The sequence below is a fragment of the Cryptococcus neoformans genome, chromosome 5, assembly GCF_000149245.1.
Source record: "Cryptococcus neoformans var. grubii H99 chromosome 5, complete sequence".
Taxonomy (NCBI): Eukaryota; Fungi; Basidiomycota; class Tremellomycetes; order Tremellales; family Cryptococcaceae; genus Cryptococcus; species Cryptococcus neoformans.
Genome location: NC_026749.1, coordinates 1,720,508 through 1,738,811, shown reverse-complemented (window position 1 = coordinate 1,738,811; position 18,304 = coordinate 1,720,508). Strand labels below are relative to the sequence as shown.

The window sequence follows — 18,304 nt, the reverse complement described above, 5'->3', positions numbered from 1 at the left end:
CGACGAACGGAGGCACGAGGTATTAGAATATCACGTTGAAGGTTACGTAATCATATATATGTTGTTCTTCTGTTCTCTTTCTAAGTGATGGACAAATCATCCAACAAATAGTTTGTTGTTTCCCATCTTAACTTCTATTGTTAATAATTGAAACAACTGGCTTGTGCAGCATGACAGATGGCTCAGAGGCGTACAATATTGATGCTTTTCCCAACGCCGATTTCTCAGCTAGAGAACTGCCACGTCCCAGCTTCAGCAGAACACAAGATGTTCGTGGTTTGGTCAAGCACGTCAGGACGGTAGCTTGGTCTTCTGATGGTAAGAAAGCGGCGACTGGTGGAGAATACAAGGAGATTCAAGTATGGGACGAGTCTGTATGTCGGCTGCTTGGTAGATGGGACGTTGCTGACCTCATCTGTAGCTCGACTCTAAAACGACAACGCCTTTACCGTCAGCTTCAAAACCAAGCCCTCATAACCACCATGTTTCGTCTATCGCCTGGTCTCCCGTCGATCCAAACGTTTTGGTATCTGCCGACAAGACGTTTAGTGTGGGCAGCGTCATCGCGGTCTGGGACGTCACCTGTGAGTTTCAACTTGTGGACAGCTGTAATGAGGAGCCAATAACTGTATGCAGCTCCTTCTGCACCTGTAGCAACTTTCAAAACGCCTGGAGACGTGATCAACCTCGCCTGGCATCCATCTGGTCAACACTTTGCTGCCGTCTACCCTGTCAAAAGCCGCGACCTCGTCGACTTTTTCCGGCTCTTGACTAATGAGAGTGGTGAACCAAAATGGGAGAAGAGAGAGGACATCACCCTTGGGGGTCTTTCACATGGAATAGGATCAGAAGAGATCAATAGTCTGAGATTCATCAATTCTGGTCGACTGGTTTGTGCAGTGTCAAATGATGGCTCGGTCAGTGCTTGGATTTATCCTGTAGAGAGTGTGCGAGTGGATTTGGCAGACGAGCAAATGGAGCCGGAGCAAGAACAAGAACAAGAACAAGAACAAGAACAAGAACAAGAACAAGAACAAGAACAAGAACAAGAACAAGAACAAGAACAAGAACAAGAACAAGAACAAGAACAAGAACAAGAACAAGAACAAGAACAAGAACAAGAACAAGAACAAGAACAAGAAGAACAAGAGCAAGAACAAGAAAAAAGACAAGGACAAGAACAAGAGGAGAAGGAGCCTGAGGTGGTCACGGAGGGAAAGGAAGACGGGGTAATCACGAAGGAGATGGCGACGGAGAAGGAAGATGAGGTGGTTACGGAGGAGAAGGAAGACAAGGAAGGCAAAGGAAATAAGGAGGAAGGGCAGAACAAGGAAGACAAGGAAAGTAGGGAGGAAGAGCAAATCAAGAAAGACAAGCAAGACGCGGGGGATGGTCCTGCGACGCCCGAGTTACCAGCTACAGAAACGCTCGCTGAAGAACCTATAGGGGACGTCAAACCTGCTGAGAGCAACGGTGATGTTGAAATGACAGAAACAGATAATGCCGAGGCAAAAGCAAACGAGGAATCAAAAGAGGACGAAGCGCTAGAGACCAACAAGCCCGAATCTCAAGATGTCGATATGGTCGACGCTGCACAAACCCACACCCAACCGTCCTCTGTCCAACCCAGCCGACAACCCACTCCTCCCCCCGCCAAGGCATCTCCTAAACCCCGTGCACAGCCATTGAAGAGGTATCGGCACGTCGTCTGTTATGCGGCTAGTTTACTAAGTCTGGCGTATGATCCGAGGGGAAGATATTTCGTGGTGGGAGGACAGGATGCGTTGCTGAGTCTGTTCGATACGAAGGAGTGGATATGTGAAAGAAGTTTTGATGTTTGCTCGTGAGTTCCATTAGCGAGTGCTCGGCTCTCCTATGCTGATATGTCTCTTGTAGAGCGGCGATACGGCACACTGCGTTCTCATATGATGGGGAGTTTGTAGCGATCGGAGGGGATGATCTGTTCATTGCCATCGTACGCCCTTATCCATATTGCAGTTGTTCATTACTAATGCTCTGTGAACAGGTATCAGTCTATACCGGCCAAACTGTCGCCAAGATCCCGATCCCAGCAGCTGTAAACGCTCTTTCATGGAATCCTAGGAAGAACTCCTTAGCATACTGTCATCAAGGAAAAGGTGGTGTACCGTTATGGCACATCGTGCATCAAGAGTAATACAAAATGCATTATTGTTATAATTACTATTATTGCACATTATAGTACTATTCCCGAAAGGTTGGACTGATTTACAAATGCACTGATGGGGCCCGCTTTTCCTTTTCAGAGAAACGCCACACTCATCCCTTCTCGTTTCATCTTATCCCACCAATCAGGCAACACCCCACTCGTATCGCTCTCCTCCCATACCTTCTCGACCAACGCCACATTATCCATCCATACCTTTTCCGGCCCCACTCTCAACAAATGCGTCATTGAGCGATGTCGATCCTGACAGCTCGTTGAGAGCACCGCCGCAAGAAAAGCAGGTAAAGCCGTATGATTTGGCGGACGATCTTGGGTGAGCGGAATAAGTGAGTCTAACAAATTGAGGAGCTCGTATCGCGCATTACGCAAGACGGGATGTAAACCTCCAACTTTATGGACAGACTCGTACAGTAACACGAGCGCCGAGAGGCGCCACAATTCACCCACCACGATCCTCTCCATTCTCACTCCGCTTTCCATTCCTTCGCTCATATTCATCTGATGAGGCTGCCATCCTCTGATCGCTTTTTCCAATTCGTCCGCTTGGGACTTGACGGAAAGAGAGGATGAGGAGGATACGGAAGAGGAAAGATTGATGATTCCGGCAAGGAGGATGAGGATGGAGTCGGGAAGACCGAGGTGGAAGGACCATGGCTCTTCCTGGGAGGGCGAAGGAGGATTCGGATCGGTAGGGATGTCTGACCAAAAGTTAAATCTACGCAGCTCGTTAGTGCGTTTTCGCGGGTGAAGTCCATGTCATGAGGAAGAGGACATACATGGTTTTACGGCCTCTTTCGACGATACATCGTCCTATATCCGCAGCTGCAAACATCCTTACCGACCATGTCTCTGCCGTTCGTAGTTGGGATAATGTTATTGGAGGGTGATTACTTCTCATGCCAGAGCGAACGAGTCGGTCACCCAGTGCGAGTACGTTATACGATTGTGAAGCACCCGATCGGATATACTCCGCATGTCGAAGGTTCATCACGCCCCATAATCTAATTGATCGAAATAAGCTCTTTTTGCCCCGGCTTGGGCGATAAAATGTCAAAGGAACTCACAGCTCGGCAAGATGAGACAGGCTTGTGACGATAACCTCTCTCAGCGACCTCGTCTCATCTTCAGTCCATTTCAAACACTCTTCATCCGCATTCAACCTCGTTACCACCTTTTGCTCATACTTTCTCATCCTCCTTTCCAATTGCCCAGCTTCATACGTCTTTTCCTTCCCTTTCCCTTTAGGATCACGGGGGAGATGAATGTTGAATTCTGATATGAGATCGGGAATGGGAAAGTCTTGGAGATTGTTCATGTTCCCTGAAGATTTGGAGAAAAGATCGGTGAATTGAGATAAAGGGTATACCTGAGACAGGGACGAGGAGTATAGTGTCATGTATGCTCTTGCGAGGGCATGTCTACTGAATTGCATGACAGCTGGTCGGGCGTTAGCGGTCTCACCTTTCCGAAGCTAAGGCTTGCAAAAAGACGACAAGACTTACCGCTATTCTCGTTGTAAGTCCGTAATCGTGACTGAGCGCTTTCTCGGATGGAAGTGGGAACTCCGACAAGCCACGATTCGACGACGCGCACATCTGAAGTGGTCAGTATGAAAGCATTGACTGCGACGAAATAAACTTACAAAGGTCAGATAGAGATACTCCGTCCTTCATATGCTTGTCTGTCATATTCGGGCTAACCCCGTTAACAACCTGACCTACTCCGCCCTGACTAGGTCCGTTTGATCCTGGTTGGTTCTGCACTCCAAATACCCCATCATTCCACAATCCACCGCCGACCTGAACCTCACCCCCGCCCGTGCTTCCACTCCCACTCCCATTTACAGTGGCAGTCGCATTCCCATTCGGACCCTCATTCCATGGCATGATCGAATCAAGTCCCAACGCCCCGCACTCTGTCGAGCTCGCCAAGAAAGTTGAAGGTTGATTGCCAAACATTGACGCCCAATCAAGGAGGGACTGCGAGTGATCGATAGTCAAGAATGCTGTCGGATCGTGGTGTGGGGCAGTCGGAGGTGCGTGCGTGGGGTTGTACCATGCGAATGGGACATTGGTCGGCTGCTGGGTTGATGACGAAGTAGTGCCAAGGGGGTTGGGAGGTGTTTGGTGGTTATGGTTTGAAGACGAGCCAGGAGTTGAATTTGATAAGAACTGTTGCCCTGCCGCTGCCGCTGCCTGCATGGAGGTTTGATCCACATGAGAATGGTTATGAGTGGCAGAGACTGAGCCTGAGGGTTGCGCATCCGTAGACGACCACTGACTCTCGCTGCTCTCCCGCTGCAAGTTATTTTCGCTCATACTCTTTGTTCTTTGTTGCCGCTGGGCTCTTCTGGCAGCTGATTTGCTTTGGACGTTGGTTCTACCGCTACATTCGAATTGCCCGATGATGCACCTCTGGCAATGACCTTCAGGCGTCCACTCTTCATCGCACTTTTTACCCCGCCTGCATAAACTGTCAGCGTCATTCTCTTTCGTAGCTTGGTGGACAGACCTCTTGCATGTGCCACCTGTTTAGAGATATTAGTCAAGGAATCAAAACAGTTGCAAAATGCCCACTTACACCCTGTTCTAGATCGTTTGAAAGGCCCGGTTCGCCTTCTGACTCTCCTCGTAGGTTCATTTCCTCCACCCTCTTCCGACTCGTGGCCTTGTTTCTCCTCGAGGACAGAGACGCCCAGAGGAATGGCATTCTCATGCTCGTTGCTACGCTGCATCGCGGTCATGTCGATACCAGCGGGCGCTATTTTCGTGGTGGGAAATGTCAACGATGACCAAACCGAGAATTATGAAAAGCTGGTAGTGAAATGAGGATTGCGTGGGATAAAACTCGTGACTCGGCAATCGGGTATAGCGAGAAGGATATTCGTTTGCAGAGGTGTGCGAATTCTTCGGCCAGAGATACGCTTCTGTCTTATCTGTCTTTTAAATTTTCGCTGCTTGCGCCTGACAGGATGCTGACCAAAGTTTGTCACTACACTGCTTTCAGACGTCTCTGGGTATGGAACCATGGGAACACACTCCATCTCAATGTTGACCTTTCTTTCCGGAATAGCCCGCTCAGATCTGGGTCGACCACGTGGCCCGGGAATTGCTGCTGATCGTCGCTGCTATGGTTACATACAAATACTACAATCGTACGGAGATAAAATGCCCGTTATCAGATCTGGTAAGATCCTTGAATAGGAGTGGCCTAATTTGACAGTGTCAGTCGTTAGGGCGGACTCTTGGATCTGAGATTTGGCCAATAGACAACAAACAGAAACCAGCAAACAACCACATGAGCTTATGTAGATCTTGGAGTGCTCCGTGAGGGTAGAACCAATCCGCCGGCCTCTCGCGCGACTCTTCAAACGTGCGCTGTCACAAGGCATTAAGTATGTGAGCAGCTACGCTAAAAAAAAATACAATGCCTGCAGCATCTTCCATCCAGTGGATGTGATAACGATGGCATGCCAAAGGATTCCAGGTTTCGACTCCCGACGGTCCTTGCTTTCATTTCATTAGGTTGTATACAATGGGGTTCCAAGCTATTTCAACCAGACATGGTACATGGGCAATGTTGGACCAGACAAGAAGATAGAACGAACCAACAAACGAACTCTCAGGATGGACCGTGACGGAGCTTTAAAATGGTCTGCGCGACATTCAAGTTCTATTACGTAAGCCTGTTGCCACTATGTTTGCGTCATCACTTGGACTTGTTTCTGTCGGATGGGCTTCAAAAGACGGACATCAGATGGCCTAATGATATCCTGTTAATTACATTCAATTTTCTTCAATTCTTCTCTTCCAACTACTATACGGCAACGCAGCCTGGGGGACAGCAACATGTCAGCCCAAGATGCCCCTCCACGGCGCCCAGCGAAGAGGAACACGTCGACAACTATTAGAAGCAGCAAACCGCGCGATCCGGCCATCGAACGGGCCCTACAACTATCGACCTTTGAGAGCAACTACAGTACTGAGGAGTTCATCGGGACATTGAGTGAAAAGCTCATTGCCGAGTCAAAGGCAAACCCTGGGCGTACGTGTAAAGTATCGGGTGGAGAAAGACCGAGCCACTGACCAGGGACGCAGCTTTCAATCCCACGCCGTTCTTGCAGACGTTTTCGCCGGCTTTGGATACACTACTTGAATTACGGAAGCAAGTAACAGAAAATACAAAAAAGATGGAGACGGATGTGAGGAGGGCAGAGCGAGAGTATGGTAAGAGACTGAGAGAGCTTGACGGTGGTTTTGAGGTATGTCAATATTGTGGTGGTGATGCTCGTGCCTGGCTGACATAACCAGGCCATTGGTAAATCATTCTCCAACTTGGAGAGCAAGATAACGGATGTAGGACGGACAGCAGTTCGAATAGGTATGTTCTGGACTCGTACCCACCTGATATCCTAACGCGGCCCCCAGGTGAACAGCTTGAAAATTTACACCAAACACGCTCAACTGCTCAAAATACATCTCTCCTGCTCTCGTATTACCTCTCGCTCACTCACCAAACAGCCACCACAGGCGAAAATACAAGCCCGTTGGAGCAGCTTTTTGCAACACGTACCTCCAGACAAGGTCGAGAGAAACTCGCTGTCGTGTTGAGAAGGTTAATGGCCATCGCCAAAGACGTAGCAGACAATGCGGCTACAGCTTTATCTGAAGCCGAAGCCGGCGTGGTCCCCAATGAAGTAACAAATGGGGATGGAGAGTCGCAAGAACCTATTGTCAGTCAAAAAGTCGTTTCAAAGCGGAGGATGGAGAAGGAAAAAGCGGAGAGAGTGAGAGATGAGATTGAAGGGTATTGCGAGAGGTTTGAAAAGGAGCTTCTAAGGCTGTTTGACAGAAGTTACAGAAAGGGTGATCCCAGAATGATGGCGGTGAGTGTCGCGCTTGCATCTCGCGGACCTGGGACCTTTTGGCTGACGGATTTGACCAGCACTGCGCAAAAACACTCCAAGAGTTTAACGGAGGAGCTTCGTGTATCCAGATATACGTCAATCAGCACGACTTTTTCATTAAAGATCACAGCCAGATTGAAAAAGATGAGCAAGACGGCTTCCGCGTTGATATGTAGGTTATCCCCCTCAATCAAACTTCGTACTGACTTATGCGCAGCTGGGCGACGATTGGCAACCCTGATGAACCGCCTCCCACGACCGAACCGGGGTTGGAAGCGCTCTGCAAATCCATCCGCTCGACTATCAGCCAAGAATCACAGATCATGAAAGCTGTCTTTTATCCCAACTCGAGCGCGGTTATGGAAGGTTTCTTACAACGTATCTTTGCCCAAGTCGTGAGTGATTGCCCTTGTCCTGAGCCAAGGAAGAAAATAATGGCTGACATCTCTCTAGATCCAGCAACATTTGGAAGGTCTCGCCCAGCGAGCATCGTCCATCTCTACCCTTGCCGTCCTTCGTATTCTCCACCTTACGCACTCTGTCTGTTCGTCTCTTGTCGAAGATCTCAAGACGTATGACTCGACACTCACTATGCCGCCTGCCAGCTCTTCAAGGGCACCAGCTCCTGCCGGTTCCGGTGGATCTTTCTCCGCTTTTCTAGACCGTGCTTTGGAAGAAATGTATGTACCTTGGTTAGAAGGAACGAGGTATCTTGAATGCGAGAGTAAAAACTTGGTCGAGCTCTATGCTGGATTACTCAGTCGCTTCACACGTTATCATGTACGTCCTCCCTATCAGCAACTTTCCATTACTAATGAGAGTATATAGGAAACCGTTTTGCAAGCTAAACCTAATTCCCTTGTCAATAAGGTCGTCCATCAGCTCGCGTCCAGCAGTTCGGCCGCTACAACATCTTCCACCGCCCAAACCGCGGCTGCTGCCATATCCAAATACGCCAACCTCTTCACCTCATCCACTAATCCCAAAACCGGTACTGCGACGCCTACACTCCCTCCATCATTTCAAAAACCCGGTCTCGCAGGACAAATGCGTGGTGTGAACGGCGCAGACACGTCGGCGTGGGGTACGGGTAGTTCCACGCCTGTCATAAGGTCCATAGCTGGGCAAGAGCTGAAGGGAGATTTGGTGAACAAGGGCTTGGAAGATAAAGTCTGGTCGACAGATGGGATCCTGGCACCAGCCATGGCTGAGAGGATGTTAAAGTGGCATGCTGAGGCAGTGGGAAGAGCTGTAGAGCTGAGTAACAATGGCGATGTGTAAGTCTTATGGAAAAATTTTGCAATTGCCGAATTGGACTGATGAGATTATAGCGGTAAGAATGCTTTGGCATTGCTAAAAGTGTTGTCCGAGGCTATCGGGCGGTCATTCATCGAGACTGCTCTTGATTCGTGAGTAATCTTGCCAATCAGAGCTCTCTACGTTGTGCTTGTGCTGAGTCCGCTCCGCTCGTAGCACCCTTGCGAGATTGGAACAGCAAGATAGCAAAACTGAACCGGATCTTCAGCCCCTTGCGGTACTCAAACCGGTGGATCAGATTTGTTACCTGTGGCAACGTTATACTACTACAGCTCTGTTCCCTTTAGCAGGCTCGAATGTGCCTGTTAGGAGAGAAATGACCACACTCAACTCGCACAATGTAATGAGGATGGAGGGCAAGGTGAATAATGTCATACAAAAGGCGATCGACAGTGAGTATTTATCGAAAAAAACTTTGGATGGAAAGGTTGACAATCCCGATAAGACGTAATTGGTTGGCTAAGCTATCTCCTCACCAAGCAAAAGAAGAATGACTACAAGCCCAAGAACGACGAACTTTCTTTTGCGCGGACAATCACCGAACCATGCGAACTTTGTTGCGAGTTTTTGGCTACAGTCAAAGATGCTGCAAACGAGGGGCTGAGCGGAAAGAATGCAGAGGCTTTCTTGACAGAGATTGGAGTTTCGTTCCACACGTAAGCTTCTATTTCCTATTCAAGTTCAAGCACGACTGACGAGAATGTCGCAAGATTATTACTGGATCACTACAAGAAATTCCCGGTAAACCCGACTGGTGGTTTGATGTTGACAAAGTAGGCATTTGTGTGTGAATAATGATGGCGTGAACTAACAATCGGTTTCCAGGGATCTTGCCTCGTATCAAGATGCCATGGCTTCTTACGGTATACCTGCTATCAACGACCGCTTCGATATGCTTCGTCAGCTCGGCAATTCATTCATCGTCCAACCCAACGTCCTCAAATCTTATCTCACCGAGTCTCATCTCGGCCATATTGATGCCCGCTTATTACGACCTTACCTTGCCCAACGTTCGGACTACTCCCAGTTCTCTCGTTCACTCCAACTTGATGACGGCTTGTCTGCAGGTGCTGCTTCGCATGACACCTTTACCACCCCTCACGCGCCCGGTCATGGCCATGGGTTATTTAAAGGTTCGAGACTGAGTACCATGAGTGGTGTCGCTGGTGCGGGGATGGGCAAATTGAAAGATATGTTGAAAGAGCTTGACACTCTGTCACTGGAGGAGGTTTCGGGGGAGAGAAAAGCCCGAGCCAATGCTGCCAGGGCCCCAGCAGCTTATCAACCTATGCCCATGTTTTACATGCACTAGGAAAATTGCAATCAATCGAGTTGTATATTACGTGTATGATTTTGTATACGCATGCATCTACTCATCATTTACAATGGCTCCCAATTGGTCTGGCTCATCTAACGATGTCCAACCCTCCCCGTTGGTGCTCGTTGAACGAAGGAACTCGAAAACTTAGTTATGCAACCTGCTATGCCACAGATTATATATATTAAGCATGCGAGTGAGCGAGTGGGATGTAAGTGTCGGTATCTGTTCCAGAAATACCACCTAACGTAGGAGGACAATCGCATAAAAACATGAGGGCTCACAGCTCACCAAGGTCAGTTCATTATTCAAGTATTATCCGACACGCCACAAGGAATAAGTAAATAAGTAATGAGAATGGTAAAAATTGAAGACACTCCGTTGGTTCACAAGTGGGAGCTGACGTGATGACGTGCGCCGTAGAACTGAGAGACAAACTCGTACAAGACCGGGCTTCGGTAGAATGAATGCCTCATTCAAAAGAGCTTATGAACCCATTTCGAACTCCTCATTCTATTCAGCACAGCCAAATATACCTCTCAAAATGCATCTCCAATTGCAGTTAGAGTTAGCAAACTTCCAGTGGGTCCCAAGGTATTGACTCCGCCATATCGACATAAGGATAAAAGGTCAATCCAGTCTCTTTGTAAGGGTCATCCTTGGAAAGAAGGTTATAGATTTCACGCTCCTTCCTTTGAAGTTCAAATGTACTTCCATCTTTCACACATGATGGCAACCATTGCTCAGAAGATTGTTTTAGTCCTTCGGTGATCTTGCAAGATAGCTCGTTGGCTATCGAAATTCGACGTGTCCTCTCATTGTCAGTAACACTCGAATGGGTGGGAGCTAGAGACGTGAAGAAGGCCCTTTCGACCTTATTGGTGTCAGGATTGAAGACCGAAGAAGAAATGACATATGATTTGGCCGTCGAAGGCTGGCGTGTATTACAGTCCTCCTCGATATCCTTTTGCTCCAGGATACCAAAGGCTTCGGCTGCTCTTCTCTCGTTGCAAATAGGTGGGTCTGAACTATCCCATGATTGCACCGACGTTTCGGACTTGCTTTGCGTAGAAGGGAACATCCTGGCGGAAGTTCTGTATAGTGTTGATCTTTCGAAGGTACAGAAAGGGAACGAGTGCTGGGCGGCAGTCTTGGGTAGTTGTATCTTATGTAAGTACTATAAATCCCGACGAAATTTGCATATTGGCAGTATCTCAGGTTTCTGCAATGCCTATAAATATCTTTCAGGACAGCAGCAATGTTCAACAACATGTATTTGCCGACCTAACCCTTTCTCATCGGCGGTGTTGTTTATTATTTTTTTTCGGTTTTTGTTGCTTGCCGAAGCTGAAAGGAGACATGCAGACCGATACTGCTTAACCGGCGCCGAAAGGAGACACCGATCAACGTCTCTTTTCGAGGATGAAAAGAGATATAAAAAACCAGTTGTTGCTCTTTAAATATTTAATTGTCCAAAAAACAGTTGCCCATTGTTAGCGTGACCCACGAAAAATAAGCGATGCTCTCTAGCCCGGTAGTGCTTGAGGAGAAGCAAAACATTGGCGGTCTCTGAATAATGAGGAGGTTGAGAAGACCAAAAATAATGCAATAATGGATGTATACTGTACAGACCCCTTTTCGAACTTCTGAAAGTTGAGAAAATTAAGATAAGAAGTTAGAAGGATGTAACTACAATGTAAAAAGGACAAAAACACTGGCGCCACCCGGGATCGAACCAGGGACCGCACGATTTGATTCTTGTGAACTTCAGTCGTGCGCTCTCCCAACTGAGCTATGTCGCCACTGGTGTAAACCAAGAATGTGTCGTACTTGAGAATTTGTGAGAATCAGTTAAAATAATATCAATATTGGCAAGTTGTACGGTCATATGAAATTCATTTTATTGCGTTACTCTCTTTAATTTTTCAGTGGAACAAGTGTGATAGCAAATATCCTCAGAAAACGAGTCTTTTCGTTATTTCTCATGTAGTATACGCACCAGTTGGCGTTGTTAATAATCGTTATCCAACTGCCACACTCGTCCCATAACGGGGATTGAAAAATTCAGGGTGGAGGCTGAGCGACACAGGCGGCTGCAGGCACGAACCATGCGACGACTTTGCTAGCCCGTATTATTTTCAACTCGTCTGAACTTGTTCTTTCTTCTTTCTTACTTCCATCACATCTATCATCTATTAACAAAATGGTAAGCATTATTTCGGATTGTGTGACTGTGGGATGGGGATCGCCGGGAAAATAGATTGCAGAGGATGCTGGGTTTGTGGAAGTTTTGGATCGATGGATGGAAGTTCCTAGCGATAGGGGAGAAAGCTGAGACACGTTTGTTCTTCTGCTGATCCATCTTCAATCAGTCTAACTACAAGGTCGCCGACATCTCTCTTGCTGCTTTTGGCCGAAAGGAGATTGAGCTCGCTGAGCACGAGATGCCCGGTCTCATGTACCTTCGTGAGAAGTACGCCCAGTCCCAGCCCCTCAAGGGTGCCAGGATTGCTGGCTGTCTGCATATGTACGTTTGAATATCTTCGAGCATCGTAACCGTCAACTGACATCGATTACAGGACCATCCAGACCGCTGTTCTCATCGAGACCCTTACCGCTCTCGGTGCCCAGGTCACCTGGTCTTCCTGCAACATTTTCTCCACCCAGGACCACGCCGCTGCCGCCATCGCCGCCACTGGTGTGCCCGTCTTTGCCTGGAAGGGTGAGACTGAGGAGGAGTACCTTTGGTGTATCGACCAGACCCTCAAGGCTTTCCCCGAGGGCCAGGCTCTTAACATGATCCTCGATGACGGTGGTGATCTCACCTCAATGGTCCACGAGAAGTACCCCGAGCTCCTCGGTGGTAAGTATCGTGCCTTTTTATCTTGTCCAAACTGACATTGTCTCAGACATCAAGGGTCTCTCTGAGGAGACCACCACCGGTGTTCACCATCTCTACAAGATGTTCAAGGACGGCAAGCTCAAGGTTCCCGCCATCAACGTTAACGACTCCGTCACCAAGTCCAAGTTCGACAACTACTATGGATGCCGAGAGTCCCTCGTTGACGGTATCAAGCGAGCCACCGACGTTATGCTTGCCGGTAAGGTCGCTGTCGTTGCCGGCTTCGGTGATGTTGGTAAGGGTTGTGCCGAGTCCCTCCGATCTTACGGTGCCCGAGTCATCGTTACCGAGATCGATCCTATCAACGCCCTCCAGGCCGCTATGGCCGGTTACGAGGTCACCACCATGGAGGAGGCTGCTCCCCGCGGTAACGTCTTCGTCACCACCACTGGCTGCAGAGACATCATCACTGGCGCCCATTTCGAGGCCATGCCCGAGGACGCCATCGTCTCCAAGTAAGTTCGGTTGAATCTGTGCTTTGTACCAGAGCTCACGATCTTGTAGCATCGGCCACTTTGACGTTGAGATTGACGTTGCTTGGCTTAAGGCCAACGCCGCTGAGTGCGTTAACATCAAGCCCCAGGTTGACCGATTTACCATGAAGAGCGGCCGACACGTTATCCTCCTCGCTGAGGGTCGTCTCGTTAACCTCGGTTGTGGTACCGGTCACCCCTCTTTCGGTAAGCTCTTTTTAACTCCCCAGACGCAATCATTTCTAACAAATTACAGTCATGTCTTGCTCTTTTGCCAACCAGGTTTTGGCTCAGATCGCCCTTTGGACTAACCCGGAAGCTTATCCGCTCGGTGTCCACATGCTCCCCAAGTCTCTTGACGAGGAGGTCGCTCGTGCCCACTTGGCTCAGCTCGGCATCAAGCTCACCACCATGACCAAGGTACAGGCCGACTACCTCGGTTTGCCCGTCCAAGGTCCTTACAAGCCCGACCACTACGTAAGTGAACAAATCCCTTGCGATAATCACAGACATGTGGCTAACCCAATTAACAGAGGTATTAAATGTCTATACTATGGCCTCAACTGCCTTAGACATTTGCTTCTTGTTTCGGTCTAGTTTGTGTCCCCTCCTCCTTCCATCGCCACCTTACAAAAGTGTATATAAAAAACACAATATACCCTCCAGTCTCATTTGTATCCCGTGATCTAAGATCTCACGCATTGCATACGATACCCACTTTGAACGACACATATTATCTTTGTCATATCTATTTTCGGTTTGCCTCGGGGCTTCAACTGCCATTTTTCTCCATTATTCTTCTTTCAGTTTTTGTTCTATTAGATCGTGATAGAGTGGTCGGTTGGCGTAGCATAGCTGAGGAGATTGAATAACGGGTTCCACAGTCAATCATGCATGGAACTGGCGGAGAAACATCTTGAACTGCTCAGTCTATTAAGGGTGTTGCATGAGCATCTGCCAATCATCCTGATATAAGGAGCGCCTTTCTTCCTTCGCCACAGGATGCGACGGTCCGTGCACAACGAGCACCGCACCTATTTAAAAAGTCATTGTTCACTCATCTCTCTTCCATCACCTTCCTAGCTTTTTATTGCCACCCAGGATGCCTATCCCTATCTTTCTACAGAGTCTTCTCTGCCGGACAGATACCGCCCCTCGTATTGACCCTCTTCCCGCCGGGTACTCGTCTACACCCGTAGCGAGGAGTGTACTTGGGCCAACATTTGTACCTCTTCAACTTCCCCCTGACGGACATATGGACCCGGATACGTTTAAGGATATCACTGAGGTGAGTTTTAAATGTAACGTATATGAGTGATCATGCTGATGCGTAACTGTGTAGGCAAAGCAGAAGACTGATCTGGTTCTGTCGCACATGAGACTCGTACTCGCTGCTCAGATTCAGGGTGGGAGACGTACAACAAATACGAATGACTGGAACCTCGTGAGCCGTCCAACCTCTAACTCACGTCTAATGAGATCATTGACGCACCATCATAAGATTTACAACTGCATACGAGACTATTCGGAGCAAATCCTTACTCGGTGGCTTAATACTTATGCCAACCATACTGCCGCCCTTCGCCAGCTTCAGCAAGCCGGACTGTACCCAACCCAACGTGTCGCATCTGGTCCACACATGATAGGTGAGCAGACAATGTGCGCGTCTGTCAACTCTCGACGCAGCCAGTACATTCCTCCACCTCTCATAAGGCAAAGCCCTCTCTCCGTTGTAGGCTGCGATGTCACTCCTGAAAACGCTGCTGCAGCTCCTGGAACGTCGGGGATGCAGCCTGTCAATGTTCCGTCTAAAAGAGCTATTCCTCCGCCTTTGCCAGAGAAGGCTAAGCCATTCCCAGGTTCTCGACCGACCTCTTTTCAAATTCCACCTGCTGATAAGCCATTTTCACATTTGAAATATGAGAATCCAAGGCCTCGCCCTGCTTCGTGGCAAGCAATGCCTGAAACCACTGGTGCCTTGTTCAAGGCTTTGAAGAGGTTATCCGAAAGCGAAGGATTGATCCCTCAAGAGTATGTTCAGCTTCTCGAACGCGCATCTCGTCAAGAGGTACCTCTGACTGAAAATAAACCTGCGACTGGAGACAGCATTCCTTCAAGTCCTCTACAATCGTGCGCCCCTGGTGGTTCTGTCTCTGCTGCCAAAATTACAGATGAGCGCAAGACTATTCGCAGGATCAGGCCACCCTCTCGTGATACGGCCTCTCGCCGCGGCCCCGATGATGGGAATAACGTATATAATCGACTGGATAAAACCTCTCCGACCACTTCCCACACTCCGAGCAGTAACTCAGGGAACTCAACTCCAAGACTGACACCTACAGCAACGACATTCTCTCAGGATAAGGCTAACGACCAGTCGCTCGTCGAACGTCTCCCCACGCCACCGAAAACGGACATCATTTCACTGGCCCCAACGGACTCAACTCTCGAAACTCCTGGTCTTACCCCTTTTTCACAGAGGGAACCATTTCCCATTCGCGAGCCTCACCCCACACCTACGGAACTTACTCAGAGAAACTCAAAAAACTCACTGACGCCTCCTCCCAAGTCACCCGCTAGAATTGCAGCAAATTTGGCTCGAGAAAAAACCCTATTAAATATTGCTTCGGAAGCCATCAGTCTTCAACCTCAAGATAACGGTGTGCTCCTACCGCATGCAAACGTCAATCCTGGCTTTATTCTTCTCGCAGAGAATGAACCCATTAGAGTTCGCGCGTCTTACACCCCATCCTTTGAGGAAACCAAACCCGAAATTCATGTCGAAGTACCCACACCTTCCAGCGTTACACCAGATCTGACCCCACTTTCGGAAACTGAACCAATCAGTATCCGTGAGCCCCACCCAACACCCACAGATGCGGAACAGAGGGATCTTCAAAACGCCTTGACGCCATCACCAAAAGCGCTCAGTGCAGCTTCGACCCCGTGTGGAGGATACAAGACACCTGATGGTAGCCCTGTCAAAGCGGCAATCTCGAGTTTCAAAAAACTTGCTGAGAAGGCAAAAATTTCCTGAGAGGCCCGCGGCGAACGTACCGAGGGGAATGTCAAGGCGCGTAGTGTGGCGCAGGAAGTCGTTGGGAATCCCCAATCAATGGGCTTAATGATCTGTAATGGGAGTAGCAACGAGCAGTCGAGAGATGAACTGTAAGTAAGTTAAGGAAGATGCCTTTTCATCTCATAACTTGCTAACTTTTAAAGTCAGTAAAAATTATCAATAACATGGAGAAATGAAAGCAAGTGTACATATCTGAAAATCTCAAGACTGAAACAATTTATTTGTTGACTGGGGAGAAACCTTATACCTATAACCGAAGCCTTTAATAATCGTCGTCTGACGGCTCCGATCAGTAATCCGTAAGGGATGTAACGATGTAACCTGTCCATGTATGTTCGCATGTTTGATCGTGACTCTTAAGTCCTTCAAAATGCTGTCAGTGCCGACATAATGGAAAAGCCATGTGTTGAGAGTCCTATAGTCGGTAAAGATTCCCCATTCTTGTAGCTCCTCTCCCAGATAGAGGTATCTGGGCGCAAAAATCGATTGTCGCGGTCGTTAGTCTTGTTAGAAGTTCTCATTTCACATCATCGAAACTTTTGCTCAACGATTTATATCGTTGACATATCGTCATAATGTACACAAAAGAAAGGGTATCGTACACTCCGTCATGAGCTCGTTAACTAACGACAGCCGTTGGCGTATATGGGGTAGGAATGAGAAATCAGAAGAGATCTTCGAGGGTCATTTGCCTAATGGAGATTCAATCAGTATAGCTCGTATAAATGAAAAGTGAACGATTTTGGAGAAAGACATACTTTACAATATCTGTGCTGGCGACCATTTGTGTGAACTCCTCAAAAGAGAGCTTTCCATCCCTAAATCAAAAAGTTGTTAGGACACTATCTTTGCCAACCGACATGAGACTCGCCCATCTTTGTCAGCCTCCATGATGGTTTTGTCTACAATTTGTTGCAATTGTTGGTCCTGTATACAGATGATCAATCCACGGCTCATCTTTGATAATCGACGATGACGCACCTTAAGGTTGTTTCCGACCATTTGCTTCAACACAAGATACAGTTCACCGTTAGAGATGTAACCGTCTCGATCCATGTCATACACCTTGAAAGCGACTGACGAGCGCATTAATCAGCATGTAATCAGGTCGCCCGCGCCTTGACACTTACATCTCAGCTTCTCATCACGACCTCCTTTACTACTAAAAGCGCTCAAACCTCCAACAAATTCTTGAAAGTCGACCGTTCCACTTCCACTAAGGATGTGTCAGCTTTGCGCCCTCACAAGGCATAGTTTGATGTACATCAGTCTACATACTCTTCGTCAAAGATTGCTATCATTCGATGTGCCAAAGGATTATTCGCGATTTGAGGGATCTGAAGAAACTCGTCTTTGTCGATCGATCCAGAACCGTCCTTGTCAAGCTTCATAAATCTCTTTTTCAACCTCATAAGCTCCGGTCCGGAGACTGTGAGAATAGTTCCGTCAGCAATAAAAACTTGACCCAAGGGAGACAAAAGAGAGCTTGCGGCAACCGAGATTGAAGCACCATGAACTTACAGTTGGAGTTCTTCTCCAGAGAGTTAAACATCGAGGATTCAGCGGCACCCATTGCAATAAGGCGGTATTGATGATGATACAATGGTTCGTGGAAAGGGAATAGCAAAAATAAAAAGATTCAACCGATAAACGAAAGACAATGATGAAAGAATCAAATGAATCGAAGGTGATTTCGTTCGTTCGCCTTGCGAGTTGGGTCGGCGGTTGGGGTCTGCCGTCATTTGTCTTGAAAAGATCAAACTAGCAATTCAGAATACATCAAAGGCCATCGTTTCGAAATAACATATCCATGGTCGAGATTAGGATGAGATGTGCCAGACCTCGTAGGGCTATGCATGATCAGCCCTCGGAATGTATGATATGGCATTGTGTAAATATGTTTGGCTTATAGGACCTCTTGACTTATTATGCGTAGGCTGACTGGAACAACATGAGCTATCTCATTGGCTCAGTTGGTTAGAGTGTTCGCTTCACATGATTATGAGTTTAACTCGTGGCTGCTGAACGCGAAAGGTCCCCGGTTCGATCCCGGGATGGGATATTTTTTGCTTTTTTTTGCCAAGTTACATTTGCTATTTTGCT

General features: G+C 48.0%; 7 protein-coding genes and 4 non-coding genes; 7 read left to right on the top strand and 4 right to left on the bottom strand.

The window, feature by feature from the left end:
- The first annotated feature begins 111 nt into the window (after window positions 1–111).
- Window positions 112–2,261, top strand: CNAG_07453 (hypothetical protein). XM_012193749.1 has 5 exons: window positions 112–374; window positions 422–584; window positions 637–1,843; window positions 1,897–1,975; window positions 2,027–2,261. The coding sequence occupies exons 1-5, from the start codon at window positions 171–173 to the stop codon at window positions 2,174–2,176; spliced, it is 1,803 nt and encodes a 600-aa protein (XP_012049139.1). The 5' UTR covers window positions 112–170; the 3' UTR covers window positions 2,177–2,261.
- On the bottom strand, window positions 2,139–5,227 carry CNAG_00883 (transcription factor). XM_012193748.1 has 7 exons: window positions 4,787–5,227; window positions 4,718–4,733; window positions 3,849–4,669; window positions 3,709–3,801; window positions 3,271–3,643; window positions 2,983–3,207; window positions 2,139–2,921 (listed from the first exon to the last, which is right to left on the bottom strand). Exons 1-7 carry the CDS (start codon window positions 4,947–4,949, stop codon window positions 2,282–2,284), a joined length of 2,331 nt encoding a protein of 776 aa, XP_012049138.1. The 5' UTR covers window positions 4,950–5,227; the 3' UTR covers window positions 2,139–2,281.
- On the top strand, window positions 2,336–4,520 carry CNAG_12510. The gene is made up of 2 exons (XR_001045694.1): window positions 2,336–3,809; window positions 3,862–4,520. It is a non-coding gene; the product is annotated as a hypothetical RNA (non-coding RNA).
- A 606-nt stretch (window positions 5,228–5,833) lies between the features above and the next one.
- Window positions 5,834–9,819, top strand: CNAG_00884 (exocyst complex component protein). XM_012193747.1 has 13 exons: window positions 5,834–6,250; window positions 6,304–6,467; window positions 6,517–6,586; window positions 6,634–7,091; window positions 7,151–7,284; window positions 7,330–7,507; window positions 7,566–7,892; window positions 7,941–8,389; window positions 8,444–8,521; window positions 8,586–8,821; window positions 8,875–9,085; window positions 9,140–9,202; window positions 9,255–9,819. Exons 1-13 carry the CDS (start codon window positions 6,055–6,057, stop codon window positions 9,739–9,741), a joined length of 3,051 nt encoding a protein of 1,016 aa, XP_012049137.1. The 5' UTR covers window positions 5,834–6,054; the 3' UTR covers window positions 9,742–9,819.
- A 264-nt stretch (window positions 9,820–10,083) lies between these two features.
- Window positions 10,084–10,889, bottom strand: CNAG_00885 (hypothetical protein). The gene has a single exon (XM_012193779.1). The coding sequence runs from the start codon at window positions 10,826–10,828 to the stop codon at window positions 10,316–10,318; it is 513 nt and encodes a 170-aa protein (XP_012049169.1). The 5' UTR covers window positions 10,829–10,889; the 3' UTR covers window positions 10,084–10,315.
- On the top strand, window positions 10,245–10,964 carry CNAG_12509. The gene has a single exon (XR_001045693.1). It is a non-coding gene; the product is annotated as a hypothetical RNA (non-coding RNA).
- Window positions 10,965–11,462: 498 nt separating this feature from the next.
- Window positions 11,463–11,549, bottom strand: CNAG_10063. Its single transcript has one exon. It is a non-coding gene; the product is annotated as a tRNA-Phe (tRNA).
- A 334-nt stretch (window positions 11,550–11,883) lies between these two features.
- Window positions 11,884–14,034, top strand: CNAG_00886 (adenosylhomocysteinase). XM_012193746.1 has 7 exons: window positions 11,884–11,953; window positions 12,120–12,274; window positions 12,327–12,610; window positions 12,657–13,104; window positions 13,154–13,329; window positions 13,379–13,599; window positions 13,656–14,034. The coding sequence occupies exons 1-7, from the start codon at window positions 11,951–11,953 to the stop codon at window positions 13,662–13,664; spliced, it is 1,296 nt and encodes a 431-aa protein (XP_012049136.1). The 5' UTR covers window positions 11,884–11,950; the 3' UTR covers window positions 13,665–14,034.
- A 12-nt stretch (window positions 14,035–14,046) lies between these two features.
- Window positions 14,047–18,000, bottom strand: CNAG_00888 (calcineurin subunit B). XM_012193781.1 has 11 exons: window positions 17,723–18,000; window positions 17,480–17,630; window positions 17,332–17,417; window positions 17,183–17,277; window positions 17,073–17,128; window positions 16,960–17,019; window positions 16,390–16,893; window positions 15,795–16,335; window positions 14,615–15,746; window positions 14,542–14,556; window positions 14,047–14,488 (listed from the first exon to the last, which is right to left on the bottom strand). The coding sequence occupies exons 1-7, from the start codon at window positions 17,772–17,774 to the stop codon at window positions 16,866–16,868; spliced, it is 528 nt and encodes a 175-aa protein (XP_012049171.1). The 5' UTR covers window positions 17,775–18,000; the 3' UTR covers window positions 14,047–14,488; window positions 14,542–14,556; window positions 14,615–15,746; window positions 15,795–16,335; window positions 16,390–16,865.
- On the top strand, window positions 14,205–16,195 carry CNAG_00887 (hypothetical protein). The gene is made up of 3 exons (XM_012193780.1): window positions 14,205–14,410; window positions 14,465–14,566; window positions 14,624–16,195. Exons 1-3 carry the CDS (start codon window positions 14,225–14,227, stop codon window positions 16,157–16,159), a joined length of 1,824 nt encoding a protein of 607 aa, XP_012049170.1. The 5' UTR covers window positions 14,205–14,224; the 3' UTR covers window positions 16,160–16,195.
- A 159-nt stretch (window positions 18,001–18,159) lies between the features above and the next one.
- On the top strand, window positions 18,160–18,263 carry CNAG_10062. The gene has a single exon. It is a non-coding gene; the product is annotated as a tRNA-Val (tRNA).
- Window positions 18,264–18,304: the final 41 nt, after the last annotated feature.

Bases quoted from the DNA above. Each gene is read 5' to 3' on its own strand.
- CNAG_07453 (XM_012193749.1), top strand. From the start codon at position 171: ATGACAGATGGCTCAGAGGCGTACAATATTGATGCTTTTCCCAACGCC. The intron at 375-421 runs GTATGTCGGCTG...CCTCATCTGTAG, and splicing joins TTCAAGTATGGGACGAGTCT to CTCGACTCTAAAACGACAAC. The intron at 1,976-2,026 runs GTACGCCCTTAT...CTCTGTGAACAG, and splicing joins ATGATCTGTTCATTGCCATC to GTATCAGTCTATACCGGCCA.
- CNAG_00883 (XM_012193748.1), bottom strand. From the start codon at position 4,949: ATGACCGCGATGCAGCGTAGCAACGAGCATGAGAATGCCATTCCTCTG. The intron at 3,644-3,708 runs GTAAGTCTTGTC...ACGCCCGACCAG, and splicing joins GACTTACAACGAGAATAGCG to CTGTCATGCAATTCAGTAGA. The intron at 3,208-3,270 runs GTGAGTTCCTTT...TCGATCAATTAG, and splicing joins CTGTCTCATCTTGCCGAGCT to ATTATGGGGCGTGATGAACC.
- CNAG_00884 (XM_012193747.1), top strand. From the start codon at position 6,055: ATGTCAGCCCAAGATGCCCCTCCACGGCGCCCAGCGAAGAGGAACACG. The intron at 8,522-8,585 runs GTGAGTAATCTT...CTCCGCTCGTAG, and splicing joins ATCGAGACTGCTCTTGATTC to CACCCTTGCGAGATTGGAAC. The intron at 9,086-9,139 runs GTAAGCTTCTAT...GAATGTCGCAAG, and splicing joins ATTGGAGTTTCGTTCCACAC to ATTATTACTGGATCACTACA.
- CNAG_00885 (XM_012193779.1), bottom strand. From the start codon at position 10,828: ATGTTCCCTTCTACGCAAAGCAAGTCCGAAACGTCGGTGCAATCATGG.
- CNAG_00886 (XM_012193746.1), top strand. The intron at 12,275-12,326 runs GTACGTTTGAAT...CATCGATTACAG, and splicing joins ATTGCTGGCTGTCTGCATAT to GACCATCCAGACCGCTGTTC. The intron at 13,105-13,153 runs GTAAGTTCGGTT...ACGATCTTGTAG, and splicing joins GAGGACGCCATCGTCTCCAA to CATCGGCCACTTTGACGTTG.
- CNAG_00887 (XM_012193780.1), top strand. From the start codon at position 14,225: ATGCCTATCCCTATCTTTCTACAGAGTCTTCTCTGCCGGACAGATACC. The intron at 14,411-14,464 runs GTGAGTTTTAAA...GTAACTGTGTAG, and splicing joins CGTTTAAGGATATCACTGAG to GCAAAGCAGAAGACTGATCT. The intron at 14,567-14,623 runs GTGAGCCGTCCA...CACCATCATAAG, and splicing joins ATACGAATGACTGGAACCTC to ATTTACAACTGCATACGAGA.
- CNAG_00888 (XM_012193781.1), bottom strand. From the start codon at position 17,774: ATGGGTGCCGCTGAATCCTCGATGTTTAACTCTCTGGAGAAGAACTCC. The intron at 17,631-17,722 runs GTAAGTTCATGG...CTATTCTCACAG, and splicing joins TCTGGAGAAGAACTCCAACT to TCTCCGGACCGGAGCTTATG. The intron at 17,129-17,182 runs GTGCGTCATCGT...ATCTGTATACAG, and splicing joins TGGTCGGAAACAACCTTAAG to GACCAACAATTGCAACAAAT.